General features: G+C 40.5%; 1 protein-coding gene across 1 annotated transcript in view; it reads left to right on the top strand.

Moving 5' to 3' along the window:
- ANAPC4 (anaphase promoting complex subunit 4) overlaps positions 1 to 18,297 on the top strand; it is a 34,193-nt gene extending 15,896 nt beyond the window's left edge. Inside the window, exons 16-28 of the mRNA XM_090267009.1 lie at positions 3,674 to 3,729; positions 7,058 to 7,104; positions 8,221 to 8,277; positions 8,630 to 8,686; positions 10,567 to 10,660; positions 13,580 to 13,677; positions 14,499 to 14,560; positions 14,641 to 14,679; positions 14,777 to 14,878; positions 15,671 to 15,745; positions 16,576 to 16,749; positions 17,436 to 17,559; positions 17,956 to 18,297. Of these exons, the coding sequence (XP_090123135.1) occupies positions 3,674 to 3,729; positions 7,058 to 7,104; positions 8,221 to 8,277; positions 8,630 to 8,686; positions 10,567 to 10,660; positions 13,580 to 13,677; positions 14,499 to 14,560; positions 14,641 to 14,679; positions 14,777 to 14,878; positions 15,671 to 15,745; positions 16,576 to 16,749; positions 17,436 to 17,559; positions 17,956 to 18,183 (1,213 nt within the window). The 3' untranslated portion in view covers positions 18,184 to 18,297. The remainder of the gene's footprint in view (positions 1 to 3,673; positions 3,730 to 7,057; positions 7,105 to 8,220; positions 8,278 to 8,629; positions 8,687 to 10,566; positions 10,661 to 13,579; positions 13,678 to 14,498; positions 14,561 to 14,640; positions 14,680 to 14,776; positions 14,879 to 15,670; positions 15,746 to 16,575; positions 16,750 to 17,435; positions 17,560 to 17,955) is intronic.
- Positions 18,298 to 18,723: the final 426 nt, after the last annotated feature.

Below are 18,723 nucleotides of genomic sequence, written 5' to 3'. Positions count from 1 at the left end.
CCCACAGGCACTTTCTTCATTGCTTTTGTGGGTTAGATCCAGACTTCCCGGGTTTCCTAAGTTTCTTGGTTCATTTAATCATTTTTACTGGACAGCATCCTCCATTACTTACTCAGGAAGTAGATACATAAGAGTAAACTCTCTGGGTCCTTTTGTGTCTTTTCTCCTACCTTTACCCTTGAGTGATGGCTTCCGTTGGGTATAGGATTTTGAAAGGGAAACCATTTTCTCATAAAACCATGAAAGCGTTGCTCCATTGTATTCTGGACTTTTTGTTGCCAATGAAGGTCTGGTCCTTCTGATTCTCGTTGCTTTGTAGGGTATTTTTTTTCTCATCTCTAAATTCTTGAAATTTCACCATAGTACTTTTAGATGTGCATTTTTTCATTCATTGTGCTGATAATAAGAAAACAGCCATTTTAACCCGAATTCTATTTTATTATTATTTTGGTAACTTTCCTCCTCTCTCTCTCTCTCTCTCTCTCTCTCTTAACCAGATTTTTGTTCTAGAAACCTAATTGCTCAGATAATAGACTTAATGGATTCATCTTCTATGGAAAGACAAAGGAGTGAAAACTTTTTCTCATATTTTTCATATTTCTGTCTTCTGTATTTTGAAAATAAATTTTTGACTTAATTATTCAACACTATCATTCATTGATAAACGCTTGCTATTTTTATAACATTAAAACTATGTTATCAACACTGTAGTAGTTACTGAGGATATAGCAGTGAACAAACTGATAAAAATTCTTGCCTCTGTGGATCTTAAATTCTAATGTGATGAGATAGACAGTAAAGAAATTAATAATTAGACTAATGTGATGAGATAGACAGTAAAGAAATTAATAATTAGACTCTCTAGTGTGGGGGATAGGGATAGGTAGTGGTGGGAAAAACCAAGCAGGAAAGAGGACCGAGGGCATGCTGGGGATTGGGGGTGCCATTTTACACAGGTGGTCAGGGAGGCCTCGCTGAAAACGTGATGCTTGAGAGAGATAGGAGGCGGGGAGCCTTGTTGATACTGGGGGCTAAAGAGACAGCAGGTGTAAAGGCCCTGAGTTTGGAGCACACCTCGCCTGTTTGAGGGACCTCAAGGAGGCGCCATAGCAGAAGTGAATTGAACGGCAGACTAGGAGTAGAGAGAGATCGTGGAGGATGGGCCAGGCTGTGCAGAGCTTGTAGGCTGTTGTAAGGACCTGGCTTTTACTCTGGGCAGAATGAGAAGCTCTTAGGGAGTTATGAGCAGTGGAGTGGCAGGATAAGAGTTACATTCTGAAGAGATTCCTCTTGTTGTTTACTTAGTATTGTGAATAGATTACAAGAGGGTAAGGACAGAAGCCAAGAGAGAAATGGTCAGAACTGGATGTATTTTAAAGTAGAAATAACAAGATTTGATGAATGATGTTTTATGGGTGATAAAGGAGTCATGGGTAATTATGAGTTCAGGTCAAGGGAGTGTATATAAATGTGTATGTATTTTATGTTCCTCAGTTTGGGTTTATCTGATTTTTTTGTTTTTCGTGATTAGATTCAGGTTATGCATCCCAGGCCGAAGTGCTCCATGATTGGTGGAGTGTCCCCCTCAAGGTGTCACATCCAGAAGCAAACAATGTCTGTCTGCCGCTCCTTAGTGAAGTCACTGTTGATCACCCGGTCAATGTGTTAAGCATATTAAACTTGAAGTGTCCGTTAGCTGCTCTGGTAGAGCTGTCCCGTGCATGTTGATGACATGGGACTAACACTCAAGGGAGGGGGTCAGGGCTGGAAATGTAAATTGGGGAGCCAGCAGCACATTGATATTATTGAGCCCGGATGAAGTAGTAAGTGTGCTTAGAAAAGAGTAAAGATCTGAAGCTGAGCGGTGGGCACCCCAACATTTAGAAATGGGTTTGTTGGGAAGCTGGCAAAGGAAACTGGGGAGGCAGTGTCCTTCTCAAATCCCTTCAAGGACATTGATGGAAAGTTTTGCTGCTCCCTGAATTAGCTTCACTTCCTGGGTCACTTGGTTTGTCTTGGTCTCTTGTTGCAAGCTTCCTTCCAATACCTGATGCCCGATGGTTTACTCATCGTTATTCATGAGGCAGTTTGCAGTCACTTGGAATCTCTGGGTTCTGGGCGGCCCGATGCCAGCATGAGTGGCCGAGTGTGCAGAGCTGTGCTGAGCGCAGCCAGAGCCCAGGCGGGCCTGCCGCGGCTCCTCCTAGTCCATCCTGTTTCTTCAAAGGACCCTGTATCTGTTCTTTGTCTGAAAGGTAAACCCCTAGGCTTTTTGGGAAAGAACATACCGACCACTCTGTTTCAGTTTGTCCTTCTCTGTCCAGCGCCACGGGTCATCTTCATGTCTTCTGTTGAACCTGACACTTCTGAGGACGTGAGCGTCTTTGGAATTCTGCAGGGCACGTGGCTCCTTGCTGCCCCCTGGGCATCGCCTGGCACGGGGCTGCTCTGTTGAGCTTCAGCTGTTACCAGTCCTCCGTCAGCTTTTGACATTTCTGAAATTTAATTTCTTTCCTACTACCCTCTTTTTCTGTGAGTTCATAACACATACATTTTTCCCCCACCAATTCACTATCATTTTAATGCGGTTGTAGAAGGCAGAGGTTACAGAAGTGAATGCTCAGACACATGGGAGGAGAAGTGACAATAGTAAGCTTTCTGTGACCACCTTTCAGTATAAATGAAAGGCAGTTTAACTTCTTTCTTCTCTGAGATAATTAGGTAGAGCATTATTTTACATTATAGATGGAGAAGCTGAGGCAGTGGGGATTTTGATGTTCTCCAGAAGTTGCCTGGGATTAGGGTGAAAGTATTGATTGGGAAAGATACAAGGAAACTTTTTTTTCCTTTTTCTTTCTGCTGCAAGGGAGTTTTGATCATACTGCTTAGTGACATAAGAGCTGTGTCAGTCTTAAGTCAAGGGTTTTACTGGCAACAGAAGGGTTAATGATAATGACCCACTTCTCAAATAGTTTGATGAAACTCAATATTGGAAGGGCTTTGAGATTTAGAATGAAAAGTGCAGATATTATTTGAGCTGAAAGAGATTTTTTTTTTTAAATGATCCCCATCTCTATGTTCAGAAACAGTTTCATTCACATGATGATTTCCAGTTATAACAGTAATTTTGACGTGTATTTGTGGTAAGCAGAGGAAATTTAGTTCTTGTAATCTGTTATTGTAAGGACAAAAAATTAACTTCCAAAAATAATGTCCAGTGATATCAGAGGTATTGACATAGTACAAATTTATAATAATGATCTTCTGTTGGGGCTGATGTTTTTTCTTACTGACCAGTGAGTATTTTGTAAAACAAGGAATAATGCTGAAAACTGTTTGGTTTTTTTTTTTTCTGGTTTCTTTTATTTGCAAAGTTAGAAAAGGGTTTCATACTTCTACTGAATGCTAGAAGAGACTATTACAGTTTGTGGCAAGGCTGTTATAATCAGTTAACATCTGAGTTATTTGCTTTGCTTTTTAAAAGAATTAGGATTTGCTCTTTTGAAACTTTATTTTTAGTTGTGTGTTTGATTTGTAAAATCTGTTGTAAAGACTTCGGTGTCAGCCAGATGGGATATAACAGAACAGTCAGGACTATTATATTCCACAATTGAAAAGTGTTGCATGAACCCTATGTAATAATTTCATTTTTTATTTATTTTTATCTTTTTAGAGTTATAGATAGTAGTATGAAAAACTTCAAAGCATTTTTTCGGTGGCTGTATGTGGGTAAGTTAATTAAGTAAAGCATTCTTGTTATTTTAACACTTTTAAAAATTTGTAACTATCAATTTAGAATATTTCACATACTCTACTAAATAATTTCAAATATCTATCGAAGTAGAATAGTATAAATAAACCTCCTTGCTATGCTTCACCCACTTTCAACTTTTCAAACCATGGCCAGCCTTACTTCTATACACTCAGCCAGCCCTACCTGCCCTCAGACAGCATGGTTGTCTCTGTCGCTCACTGATAAGACCCCCTTTTTACCTTTTCCTGTCTCCTTAGGTGTAAATAACAGTTTTGAATCCCCGCTCTTTAATAGGCATTGTTAGGTGTTAGAATTAATAGAGAGAAACACACACACACACACACACACACACACACACACACACACACACACACACACACACACACACACAGCCTCTGCCCTTGAGCAGCGGCATTGTTAGGTGTTAGAATTAATAGAGAGAAAAACACACACACACACACACACACACACACACACACACAGCCTCTGCCCCTGAGCAGCGGCATTGTTAGGTGTTAGAATTAATAGAGAGAAACACACACACACACACACACACACACACACACACACACACACACACACACAGCCTCTGCCCCTGAGCAGCGGCATTGTTAGGTGTTAGAATTAATAGAGAGAAAAACACACACACACACACACACAGCCTCTGCCCCTGAGCAGCGGCATTGTTAGGTGTTAGAATTAATAGAGAGAAACACACACACACACACACACACACACACACACACACAGCCTCTGCCCCTGAGCAGCGGCATTGTTAGGTGTTAGAATTAATAGAGAGAAACACACACACACACACACACACACACACACACACACACACACACACACACACACACACACACACACACACACACACACACACACACACACACACACACACACACACACACACACACACACACACACACACACACACCCCCCCCCCCCCCCCCCTGCCCCTGAGCAGCTTATCTCCCGTGTTTATCCATGAGTCTCCTGCCCCTGGGCCCGTGTGGCGTATTATGGCAGCCACTGGCCCCATGTGCCTAGTTACGTTAGTTGGACTTATATTAAATCGGATATTCAGTTCCTTAGCCATGCCAGCCACGTTGGAAGTGCTCGGCCACGTGTGGTCAGGGGCCACCATGCTGGGCAGCACAGAACCAGACCTGTCATCGCTTCTCTTGCACAGTGAGGCTGTAGCTAAGTAGAATGCAGGCCACTTGTGGCCTTTTTTTGTATTGCCACAGGAGCTTTGCATTTGTAGGTAATTAGTTAAGTAAAGCATTCTTGTAATTTTAACACGTTAAAAAAATTGTAGGTTAATATTTATTAACTTGATATTAAGTATTTTTAAAAGATTTTTTAAAATTTATATTTAGAGGGGAAGGGAGGGAGAAAGAGAGGGAGAGAAACATCGATGTGAGAGGGAAACTGATCGGTTGCCTCTTACATGCGCCCCAACTGGGGACCGAACCCGCAATCCAGGCATGTGCCCTGACCAAGAATCAAACTGCTGACTTTTTACTTTGCAGGCTGATACCCAACCCACTGAGCCACACCAGTCAGGGCTCGAGATTAAATATTTTAATACTTACTTTACAGTATATGCATATTTTGTTTAGGCCCATTTGTACTGGTATTTTTGTGACCTTTCTTAAAATCTTTGAAATAATCCAGGATATATTTCCCTCCAACATATGCATAATTTAGTTGTAAATGGAATTTATCCCATATTTGTTAAAATTCTAAAGAGTAAAATAGGAACTAAATTACCTGTAATGTGCTAGCATCCCTTAAATGCCCAAATTTTCTATTCTGATCTTTTAAAAACAAGCTTCATTCATATTGCAGTCACTTTTGGTAAAATAATGAATGTGGTCTGCAGATGTTGACCTTTATAATTCTTAGATTTTTCTCAAAACCGTACCAACACTAGCCAGAATGGGGAGCCAGAGTGTTTCTCAGGCCAGCCTGTTCAAATAATCAGAGATGTTAATTAGAATAAATTACAGAAACGTTAGAAATAATTTTCTTTTACAGAAGTAGTAGTTTGGTTTTACTTATAATTATTGAAGTAATTAGGCAGTTCACATTCTTATTGCATGTCTCAACGAATAAGAAGCCTGGTTAGCAGAGAAATGAATTCCTGCCCAGTCCTCATCATTAGGGCAGGACATTGCAGAAAGCAGGCCGGACCGGGCACTAATTGTACTCTGGCTCTTCTGCTCGTTAGCTCTGTAACTGTGGTTTGCTCTTTTGTGAAATGTCATCTTCGTGAAGGCAGGGACTTCCTTTACACCTGGGCTACTCTCAGTAAGTCGTTTTTGGATGATAAATGAAGGGATGAGTGGAACTAAATTATGGCTGGTTTTACCGATTATTTAGAGGTTTGAATTTTAAATGTTTTTTAAATAATCTGTATTTGCAGAAGCATGTCCAACATGCTTTTTCCTGACCACACACAAGGAGCGTATTCAAACACTGCTCAAGAGCACACATAGCATACTTCATAACTTATGTGGATGTAACACCAAAACATAGTGTTGGTGAACACAGCCCTGGGGGAAGACAGAAAGAGTCCACCACAGATGCTAAAGACTATATAAATATATGTAGCTGTGTAAGTGTGTGTGTACACACATACATTTTAGTGTGAATGTCTCTATGTAGCGAAAAAGCCCAAGGGAAGGAAGCACATCTGCTTGGTATTCTAAGGCTTTTGAAGGAAACAACTACTTGCAGATTTTAAGAGAAGAAACATCACCAGCTTAGAAAGTAGAATCTGAGGAGGGTTGCTGGGCAGAGGGGAGCAAGGGGAAAAAAATTGGAACTATTGTAACAATATAATCGATGAAATACACTTTTTTAAAAAAAAGAAGAAGAAGGTAGAATCTTAGCAAAAGTAGTCTTATCTGGAGTGGCATTGGGTTGGGTTGAAGAAGAAAGCGAAAAATAATTTAAATTTGTGACCCTTTCGGTATTTAAAAAACTTTTATTAAACCTACTGCAGTGACATTGGTTAATAAGATTATGTAAGTCTCAAGCGTACATGTCTATAATACATGATCTGTATATCGCATTGTGCATTCACCACCCAAAGCCAGGTCTTCTGTTACCATAGTTGACCCCCTTCCCCTTCTCTTTAGTTTTTAGAAGAAAATAAGTTTCCTTGGTGAAAAGAAGCTGTTGAAAGTGGGGAATTTGGTCCAGTGAAACACATTTAGTCTTGGAAAAGCATCTGTAATCAAAATTATGTTTGTAGTTTCCCTTGAAAGATAGTTTTTAAATTTATATTTTCAGCAATGTTGAGAATGACAGAAGACCACGTGCTTCCGGAGCTGAATAAGGTAGTACATAATAGTATATTTTTCTAATGTGTTAAGTATGCCCTGGTTGAGCTCAGTTTGGCTGGCCATCTTGGTATTCTTATTATACAATTATTAGTTAATAGGGTGTCAGGCTGTAGGCGCAAGACATATCTTAGCAAGTCTTTCGTTTTTTAAATCTCCCAGAAAGCCTTTATTATGGCTCTCTAATTTTATAAGATTTATCTTTCTTTTTCTTTTTTTTTTTTTTATTTTCCTTGGAAATCTAGTACTTAGCTATTCATACCTATGTTGATGTCTGGTGAGCCCAGTTTCTTTCGGACTGTAAGGACTGTGACAAGTGGCCAGGCAGTCTCTTTCCAGGCAGAACTTCCGGAACAGGGCAAAAGCTCCTGCGGGATTCCTGTGCTCACTCATCCACACCCACCCAAACTGTCTGATTCAGGTAGTTTAGGCAGTCTTGAGCCTGAAAAAAATGGAGAGCAGTAAAATTAGCATTGGTGGAATAACTGAGTAAGGGGTTGCAACCTAATGCAAAGTAGATCTTTTGTGCTGTGGTGACTGGACTTGCAAGCCAGGGAAGTTCACATTAGCAGTTTTGTGACATTGCTCTTACCTTTATTTGGGGAGATAAAATGTGAATTGTTGGGAGAGCCCTAAATGTGTACTTTTTTGAGGGCTGAAGAACTATGGTGAGGTGAAGGAAGGGTCATTGTGAGAAGCAGGGGCCAGTGCAGCAGCAGGCACAGCTGGGGAGAGCAGCCCTGGACAGCTCCGGCTGAGGCTGCGCCTCTGGGCATCCAGTCCCCACTCCCCCAGGAGGGCCTCTGCACCCGTCTTAGCCTGGCCTGGCATAGGAAACGGCCTGAGGCCACGGGCAGGGCTGCAGCTGTGGGGTCTCTGCTTGGAAAAGGGGTTCACATGCTGAATCACGTGCTTCTCAGAACCCCAGGATTTCATGTGTTCAGAGTTATATAATCTGGATTTCTATTGATATTTATTCGAAGGAACTTTCCTCATTTGTTCTATGGTTTTTGGCAGGTAGTAAAAAAGTCGCATTTATCATTACATGACATTTCTTTTATTGGGAAGCTTTCTTTTATCTTGATTTGTTTGTTTCCTTTTTGTTTTTGATAGATGACTCAAAAAGATATTACATTTGTTGCTGAATTTCTTACTGAGCATTTCAATGAGGTAGGAAATTGGTATTTCTATAATGCTGTTTTTTTCTTCCTAATAATTGCAATAAATCTGGGTAATGGTAAGAAGTAGTCAAACTTAATCCTATTTAATTGAAATCCTTAGCAGTTTTTTAAAAAAATATTGAACTAATTAATGGTAGTATTTATCTATTAAACATAAAGCCTATAAGTTGAACTTTTGTTTGTATGTGTATCTTACAGTCCATAAAAGAAAAGAGTAATTGCCACTAACAACTCCCTTAAAAAATAGTTTTTGGTTTAAATATACGATGTGTGTGTGTGTGTGTGTGTGTGTGTGTGTGTAAGAGTTGTCTTATGAATTAAACTGCATTTATTTTTTCTAGGCTCCAGACCTGTATAATCGAAAAGGAAAATATTTTAATGTTGAAAAAGTTGGTCAGGTATGGGCTTTGGATTTAACTTATTTTTTTAATTTTTAAAAACTAATTTTAAAACATGGACAGTCTTTATTACCCAGGGTTTATGAGAAGTCATATAAAGCCAGTTATACTTGTATAGTAGCCCTGCCCTTTTAGTGAGATAACTAAATGTAGCACTTTTTAAGCTTTTTTGGTCTCAGAACCCTTTTACATTCTTAAAATTATTGAGGACCTGAAACAACTTTAATGTGGGTTGTATCTATCAATGGTAGATATTATTAGGTATTAGAAACTAAACAGAATAAAATATTTCCTAAGTCACTTAAAAACAGCAGTAAATATTGTTATTAAAAATAACAGTTCTATTACATACCATATAAAAATTTCAATGAAAAATAACTACATTTCAGAAAATAAAACTTAGTGGAGAGTGGCATTGTTTTATAATTTTGCAAGTCTCTGATATCTGACTTAACAGAAGACCGCTAGATTCTCATATTATCTCCTGCATTTAATCTGTTGTGACGTGTTGTGGTGGTTCATGTGTGTAAAGAAAGTCTGGCCTCATACAGGTGTGTGGCTGGAAAGGGAGCAGTATTTGAACAGCGTTTTAGATCACGGCGGGCATCTTTGATGCTGCCCCAGATCCTGAGAAGTGCTAGTGCCTTAGAGGCCAGTCGCAATGTGCTCTCTAAAGTGCATCCGTGGACTTCTCTTACTCAGATACAGAAAAATCCATTCTTCTGCCTCGCACGTAGCACGGGCCTGTTGCTCTTGCGTGATGCTGTAGTATCATGTGTTGGCCATTTGGGAAACATGGGCTCACTGAGTGCTGCAGGTCCTCCATATGCTGACACTTTCTTTCTCAAGTCTCCAAAAGTCAGATTTCATGACTGTCTTCATGAGTCTTGTCAGCCTGTAAGGACTCTCAAGCTGTCAGGCACCCAGTGGCAGAGACAGGTTTTTCAGAATTTTAATTTTTATATAAATGTTTAAATTGTATCCTTGGCAACCAATACTGGCAGTTGTTTTGCCTAAAGTGACAGGCTTACTTTATTTATTTTCAAGAAAAGATCTGCCAAGTACCCAAGAATGGATAATCATAGTTTTCTGCCAGTCACTCTTTCATGTAAAACGGGAATTCCATTAACAACCAAAACTGCCTGACTGAAGTCACAACTACATTTTCATAAATGCTTTCCCTCATGATAACCTTACGCTTTGGTACGCAGCCAAAAGGGCTTTATGAAGGCTACCCCATTTCCCCACACAGGACGTGGTAAGGGTTGGGCTCAGTGGCTGGGCTTTAATAAAATGAATAATTTTAATAGCTCCATCAAGGATGAGTGGGCTGAGTGTGTGGCAAAGAGGAACACAGTGACTGCCAGAAGGTTTGGTGCCGCCACTCAGACTCGGTGACGGTGCCAGGGACTGTCCCACCTGTACCTTCACCGTCAGTACAAATGTCCTTACAATGAAAAGGGCAGAGGACCTCTTGGTATTACTGTAAAAATAGTACTCACCTCAGGAGTCCCTAGAAGCCTCTTGGGGACTTTCAGGGGCCACACTTTGGGCACTCCTGCCAGAGAGTTGATACTGTTCAGATTAACTTGTAAACTTCCATGTGTAAGCTTTGAATATGCTTCATGAAAAGGGAACTCAAAATTTAAATTCAATTTACAGTCTCTACTTTTACAGCATTCCAATCTTTTCATAGTTAGCAGTTTCTTAGTTGCCTGGCATTTAGCAGATTTTGGTCACCTCACTTAGAAGAACAGCAGTGCACTTTCCAAGAGGACTTGGCATAATAGAATAATAGAATAATGATAAGTATAAACAGTTTTTGAAGCCCGATTTTTTGTTTGTTTCCTACACTTACATTTTTAATTCTGTATTTCTAGTACTTGAAAGATGAAGATGACGATCTTGTGTCGCCCCCTAACACAGAAGGAAACCAGTGGTATGACTTCCTTCAGAACAGCAGCCACCTTAAAGGTATTTCAGAAACCAAGTAGACTTTGGCCAGTGCGTTTATTTATTTGAGACCGGTACGTCAGCTAACAGATTAGGTGAACCCTCGCTGAATACTTACCAAGTTCTTTACATATATCTTCTGTGTCCATTTCATTTGATTAAAGAAACAGCAAAATAACAAACAGTATATAACATCACCATGATCAAAAACACTGATGTTAACTGCAGTGTAGTAAGACTGCTTATTCTTAAGTATTGTACTGCCTGTTTTGCACCTTGTAGAAAATAGAATATTGCGACGAAAACTGAAGAGCCCACCAGTCAGAAAAGTCTGTTTTGCCAGTTCCAGTTTGTTAGCCCCAAAAGCATCGTGATGCGTCAGCGTGTTCTCCTGAGGTGGCAGCTTTTTTGTTTACTTGCCACGCCTTTGCTTTTCTAGGCTTGTAAAATGTTAACGTGGTGAAACTACCGAGCGTTATTAAAGCTGTAATGCAAAATAGCAGCCATTAAATATGTCAGGCCTTCACCACTGTGGATGGAAGTATTTGTAAAGTCTTTCTTTGCTTTCTTGAAGAGTAATCTGACCACAGTTGAGTTATTTCTTAGGATCCTTAGGGTAGCGGCCACATACATGTATTACCTCCTTCAATCCTCGCAAGAACCTGTGGGGAAGGTACTTGTTACCCTCGTTTTACTAATGAGGAAACCGAAGGTTAGAGAAGACCCAAGCTCACACAGCCAGGAAGCGGCGGGGCTGGGAGTCTGCTGACCGCAGAGCCTGAGTTCTAACTGGACTCAGTAGCAGTATCTGCCGCTTCGATCTGGTTGTTGCTTATCCAAATGAAGGAGGGAAGGAGGGAAGGGAAGGCATTCTCTGCTGCCCAGAACTTGGCTTATTCCTCTCTTGTTTTTTCTTGGTTTTAAGTATATTTTATTGATTATGTTGTTACAGTAGTCCCGATTCTTCCCCTTTGCCCCGCTCTGCGCAGTATCTGCCTTCCCTCCAGCAGTCCCACCTCCCTTAGTTCATGTCCGTGGGTCGTGCATATGAGTTCTTTTCCTCTCTTGTTTTAATCCCATAAATCCAAAGTCTTTTTTAGGGCCGCACATACAGGGTGGGGTGAAAGTAGGTTTACAGTTGTTCATAGGGAACATAATGCAATAATTAATAAACAATACAAGAATAAGGTCTCTGTGTTTTGCATACTCACAACTGTAACCCTGCTTTTGCCCCGCCCTGTATCGTGTGTTGCCTAGGAGCCTCGAGAGCAGCAGAGAGGTGTGTGGATGTAAGTTCGCTACTGAACAGAGGAGAATAAAAGTACAGCTAACTCAGCTCACTTACGGTACTTAGTCAGGATGCTTGAGGAGGACGGAGGACGGCTGAGAAGGGCTGGTGGCCGTGGGCCAGGAGTGGGGCACAGGACCATGTCACTTAGCTGGCTAATATCCCCTTACTCCCCCACAGTGTCTGTGGCTCAATAGAAAGCCCTAATCTTAGGTCTAGGCCTCATGTCCATCGAAGATGCACTTCAGATCTCTTAAATGCTTGAGGGTTTGCTAGTGTGTGAGTTTGGACAAGCTCACTGATCTCCCAGCTTCTTAAGTCTAGGATGAAGTAACACCAACTGTCATAATGGGACTATTAAGAAAACGTGAATGAAACTTCTAACACTTGGCAAACACCAAGGGCTAATACATCATGCCCGTACTTTGTTAGGGTACCTAGGAGAGTCGGGGTGCTCAGGTGGGTCCAGGCCGGCGCTCTGGGAGCTGGACCGCCCGGGGTGAATCTTACTCCACTCCCTTCTAGAAGTGTGGCTGAGGGCCTTTCTGCGCCCCCGTTTTCTCATCTGAAAACGGGATGATAATAGGGCCTCCCTCAAAAAGCTGTTGTGGAGACTGAGGACATTAATCCAGAGGAGGTGCTTAGAATAGTGCCGCGCACAGAGCCCCTAGCAGTCATTACGCCACCACCTGAGCTGTGTTTACTCGGGACACATCTGACACCAAAATTAGTGGGCTTTTTCCCTCGTGACACCAATTCTGACACAAGGGGGTGTCCTACAATTTAACCCTTATACTAACTAGTTGAATTAGCATCAGCCTCCACAGGCCTAAAGGCCCAGTCCCACAAGACTGCCCCACTTCAGACTTCACTTGCAAGTGTTTGGACCCCAAGTTCCCCACGTTTCTGTCCCACAACTCCCCCCGTCAGGTTTCATAATTTACTAAAATGGCTCACAAAATTCAGATAAACATTTGTGTTTACTGGTTTATTACAACTGAGGAACAGCCAAGTGGAGATGATGCATAAGGCCCCATGTGGAGGGAGGGGCATGCACCACCCTCCCAGAGCCTCAGGGTGTTCACCTAGCCCAGGCCCTCGGAACCCTGTTGTTTAGGGGATTTTACAGAGTTTTTATTATGTAGGCGTGATTGATTAAGGCATTGACCATTGGTGATTGAACTTAACTCCAGCTTCTCACCTTCCTGCATGTTGGGGATGGGGCAGAAAGCTCCAAGCTTATAATCAGGACCTGCTCTTTAGGGGCCCAGCGCCCATACTGCAGCTGTTTAGGGGCCTGGCAAGCTGGCCTCATCAAAACAGCAGGTGCTCCCATCACCCTGTCACTCAGGAAAGTCTGAGGAACTGGGCCAGGGACTGGGACAAAGACCACATGTCTGTGCAGTAAGTGCCACAGCATCTGTCCCTTGTTGGGAACTTAAAATGTTGCCACAATTAACTTCTGTTTTATCCAGCTTAGCTGGCCCATGAGATGCTGTAAGTGAGGGGAGCCTCCAGGCCACAATGGAAGAGGGTGTGCCTGGGCGTTGGGCTTGGGCTTAATTCATAGATACTTAGTTTTGTAGAATATTTTCTTCTAATCATCTGGTTTACTCTCGCTTTTGTTTGTTTCTGTTTTTGTTTGAAACCAGAAAGTCCTTTGCTGTTTCCCTATTATCCTCGAAAATCCTTGCATTTTGTGAAAAGGCGGATGGAGAGCATCATTGATCAATGTTTACAAAAGCCAGCAGTAAGTTTGAAATACACGTCTTTGTGTAGGAGCAAGAGTCTCCACAGTATGTGGCTCATTTCTGTGAATGACCATAGTTATTAAGATGAACCATATGAAAATGCTGATATTCGGCCGTTTTTGACTGACAAAACTGGCAGTGTTATGTGGTTCACGTTAATATTTCCCCTCATTATCTAAATTAAAAATAAAAAGATTACTGAAAGTTTGGCATCTTTAGTATTTGTTCCAAAAAGAACTTACTATAAATGCTCTTAGTTACAGAGCTGACGTGTCTCTTGTTTACTACTAAGGGTGGGTGACAGATGCCCTTGAGACGAGAGGAGGTGGTTCTTAGTGTGTTGTGTGCTTCTCTCCAAGGTCCTTTCCAGCTTAGAATCTTTGCTCTCTTTTCCTTACTGTTATGACTGTCATTAAAGTTTCCTGTGTGACTCCTGGCCGGTGTAGCTCATTTGGTTGGAGCATCATCCCATAACCGAAAGGCTGTGGGGTCAGTTCCTCATCAGGGCACATACTAGGTTGCGGGTTTGATCCCTAGTCCAGGTGTGCAGTCCCCAGTACGAGCACGTACCAGAGGCAGCCGGTCGATGCTTCTTTCTCACATCGATGTATCTCTCTCTCCCTTCCTTTCTCTCTAAAAGCAATGAAAAAATGTCCTCAGGTGAGGATTAAAAATAAAAAAAGTTTCTTGCATAAAAAGTTTGGTGGTCTAGATAATTTTTTTAGTAGACTTAACCAGTGATGGTTATTTACTTTTTATAGAGTATTTATCTGTGTATATGTAAATGCTCTAATGATATTTTTAATCTTAATTTATTTAGGATGTAATTGGAAAATCAATGAATCAAGCAATCTGTATTCCACTATATAAAGATACTAGAAGGTAATGCTGTTTGCCTTTTGGGTGGTATAATTCGGCAGCCAATTTAAATTTTTCTTAATTGTTTTTTCCTTCTGTTTTAGTGAGGACTCTACACGTAGATTGTATAAATTTCCTTTTCTGTAAGTGCATTTCTTCCCTATCATGTAACAATACAGTTTTCTTCTGTGCACTAATAGCTACATATCATGTTTGACTTTAATTTTTTTTCCCCCTTAGGTGGAATAATAAGACGTCAAATCTACATTATCTTCTCTTTACTATTTTAGAAGATTCACTTTATAAAATGTGCATCTTAAGGAGACATACTGACATTTCCCAGTAAGTGTTCGTCTGAAATGTGAATCAGAAGGGATAAGATTTTACTCTTCGTAAGAAAGCATACAGCTTCTCTTCCTTACATTTCAGGTTTGAGTTAAGCTGCCTTATGTCTTTAGGCTTGTCACTGAGCTGTTTCTTAGTCTTAGTTTTCACGTCATTAAGATGATAGTGCCAAATTAGGAAGCTGTGTGATACCTTCTGATTCTAGATGATCTAATTTTGTATTGGTATATAGCAATTGCATGTAGGATTTTTTTTTAGGCTTAGGAAAAATCAAGAGCAGAACACTCAGGATTATATCTCATGAACTTGCAGAAGTTCACATCCTTTTAGAAAGTCCTTTTGCCTCAGGTTAAGTATGTCTTTCATTAAACAAGAGGCCTCACCTATAGAATCTTTGAGAATCCAAAGTAAAAGTTCTGAAAGGTAAATCATACTCAGAATGCCATGAGTATATTAAACAGTTTTAAATCTGAATTTCAAGGACATGTTTTGAGACCAAGATAGAGCCAAAGTGAAATAATTGCGGGTTCCGAATGTCCTTAATTTATACGGTTTCTAGCCACTTTGGTGACTATAAGACAAAACCAAGATGTAACTTTGATGTTAGGTTTATCTATCTGGGCGTGTAAATTAGTTATCAGTATCCTAGAGTGAGCATAATGGTATTTTAGTCTGGGATTTGGTGTTTAGGTAAATGTACTAACGCTGACAATCACGTTCTTTGAAGCATTTAGATTATTGGCTACCCAGGTTGTTCCCCAAAGTCTTTTTCCCCCTTCTTTCTTCAAGATCTGTAAGTAATGGACTAATTGCCGTTAAATTTGGGAGCTTCACCTATGCCACAACTGAGAAAGTGAGAAGAAGGTAAATCTTGAATTTTGTTTGGATTTTCTGTACATGTATAACAACACAGATTATCGGACTATGGTTGGACTCAGTTAAGGGATACGTGCCTACAAGGCCGTCCTCTCTCGCACCGTAAGGGCAGGATTGGGCACGTGATGTGCACTTACAGAAGGAGTTGAACAGAACCTACCTCCCGCACGAGTTTATGCAGCGAGGCTTCCTATGATTAACACCTCTGAGTTCCCTGTCTGTTCATAAGACAGCAATGTAGCTCCAGGGGCGAGGGCTGAGGTTCTTGTTATGAGCAACAGAAATGGGAGGTGCTATTGTTCCTAGTGCAGGAGGATTTTCTTGGGATACAAAAGAGTGACAATACCTAAGTCACCCCTGAGGCTTTGCGGAGGACGGAATTGACACTACTCACAGGCCGCTCTTTTTGTCACTCCCTTACATTAAAGCATTTTATGGCACTGTCTTTGAAGTTGTTGTGCTTTCATATGTAAATCTTATTTTCACTTTCAGTCTAGTTAACTGAAAATATGTATGAGGTATAATTCATGGGATTTCCACAGGCTTAAGGCCTGACCATTGGAACTGTCAGCCAACCTGACAGATTTATTCTTTTTTCATGATTACCTATTTTTAGGGCCTAGTTATATTTGGGAATAATCAGTATATCAGGTAACTGTGATTTTAATGCAAACTAATGATATATTTTAAATGTTATTGGATAGAATGTCACTTGATTATTATTCATTTTTTTCACTCGGTACAAGTATGTTATGCGTACAGGATTGTCTCCATAGCTACGACCATCTTTCATGTGACAAAACTTACTTCAATTCCAGCACCTACAGTTGCTTAGACGCACAGTTTTATGACGATGAAACTGTGACGGTGGTCCTTAAGGACACTGTGGGACGTGAAGGAAGAGATAGACTCTTGGTCCAGTTGCCGTTGTCTTCAGTATACAACTGTGAGGAGTCTGCAGAATATGAGTTCACTGGGACTTACTCTACAAGGTAACCACCTCGTTAGTAAGTCCGTCTTTCCAATGTATTAGTTAAAATGGTTGTTTAATGTATGTCATACTTTCTAGTTCTTTAGATATGCTAGCTAATAGTTACTGGGGATAATCATAAAGTCATTTGAGCAGAAATATTCCTATTTTTTATTTTAAAAATTACTAGCTTCAACAGCTCTTCTGGTCCTTCGCTTTACGAGCAAATCAATAAGTATTTGCTGGAACAAGGTTGGGAATTATTTGGAGTGGAGAATGGGACTTCTGTTAGTTCTTTTTTCAAGACGAGCATTAAGCCCAGTTTGTAGTGGAATTAATTACTTCAGATTGCCTTTAGAGTTTCCCTTCCAGAATTAGGACCTCAGCAGCTGCATGGAGGGTAGATGGCCAAGTCCAAGAGATGGCTTTAATTGACTGAGATTTAAGTAAGCAGTTCCCTTCTCTAATTTAAAAATGTGTCTGCTTTCCTTGAAAGGGAATTCAAATAACCTTACTAAGATGATATTCTGCTTATTTGTAGTATTTTCATAGAATGTAGTACAACCGTTTTTTTTATACAGTGACTAGTGAATTATATTGGAAATGGAAATATTGCTAGAAATCGAACTGATGGTTGAATGATACCACCCCTAGCCAACCAGGGAGAAAACTCCCTTTTCATCTGGATTGTTTTTTCCTCCTCTCTAGGCTGGATGAACAGTGCGGTGCTATTCCTACATGTACCATGCATTTCGAGAAGCACTGGAGACTGCTGGAAAGTATGAAAGCACAGTATGTTGCTGGGAATGGTTTTCGAAAAGTGTCCTGTGTGGTAAGCATTTCCAGGTCGTTTGCTAAGAGTGACAGGAGGAAGCGACTCTGGGTCTGTAAGGTCCTTTCACTGCAAACATTTTGTGATGAATTGCCTTTATTGATAACAAGCTTGTTAGTCGCCTGAGCTATTTAGTTCTCTTGTTCTGAGAGAGCTTACTAATTACTAATTAATAACAATTTTAGATTTTAATTATGAAATTGTTACTGTTGTATGTGGACATCCTTTATGCCAAATGAAGGCTTCAGTTTAGTGATTTTGTTGTAAATTGATGGGAAAATAATTTTCCTATAAAACTATCCTTTGTTTGAACTTCTGATTTCTAATTCCTTATATGTAATGTATTAGTCAAGCCATTACATTAAAAAATTCTGTATTTGGCCTCTTTTTCTTTAGTTAAGCTCAAATCTCCGTCATGTGAGAGTGTTTGAAATGGACATCGATGATGAATGGGAGCTGGATGAGTCTTCAGATGAAGAAGAGGAGACCCCCAATAAGCCCGTAAAAATAAAGGAAGAAGTGTTGTCCGAGTCAGAGGCGGAGACCCAACAAGCTGGTGCTGCTGCTTTAGCTCCAGAGATAGTCATTAAAGTGGAAAAACTGGACCCTGAGCTGGACTCATGAGCTCCATTGTCATTGTTTTGTACACTCCCGCTATGTCAGAAAGGACATAGGAGATGAGCTCAAATGTCTTTTCTCTTTGTATAACAAAGAAATAAACAGTAAATTTTATTCTCATTCTGCTTCATCTTCTCTCACTGATATAGTCACCGTGATAGATGTCACTGAAATTCCTTTGTACAATATTAGTGTGTGCAGAACTAGTGCTTAAAGAAAACCTGAATTTGAAGAAAAAGGTAGGCATCAGGAATCGTTTCTGTATCAAGAAATATAGACTTAAATAGTCATTCACTGGAAGTTTTGATGAACGTAGTATCTTTAAAACATAGACAGCATTTGTTCCTATTTTAGTTTATATTCAGTTCCCAGAATACTTTTGAAATTATGTTTTCAAAATATAGTGATTTACTGTAATGTTAAATAACCGAAAGATGGCTACTGTCCTTAACGATCGAAATAGCAACAACACTGCCCGACAGCTGCGGGCGAGCCTTACGGGGCTGCATTAGAGCTCTGGGTTCTTTAGTCAGTGGGGGTTCTGGG

Source organism: Furipterus horrens, unplaced genomic scaffold (assembly GCF_987537825.1).
Source record: "Furipterus horrens unplaced genomic scaffold, mFurHor1.1.pri manual_scaffold_2, whole genome shotgun sequence".
Lineage (NCBI taxonomy): Eukaryota > Metazoa > Chordata > Mammalia > Chiroptera > Furipteridae > Furipterus > Furipterus horrens.
Note: the sequence above shows the minus strand (reverse complement) of the source record. Positions and strands in the feature narration are given on the sequence as shown.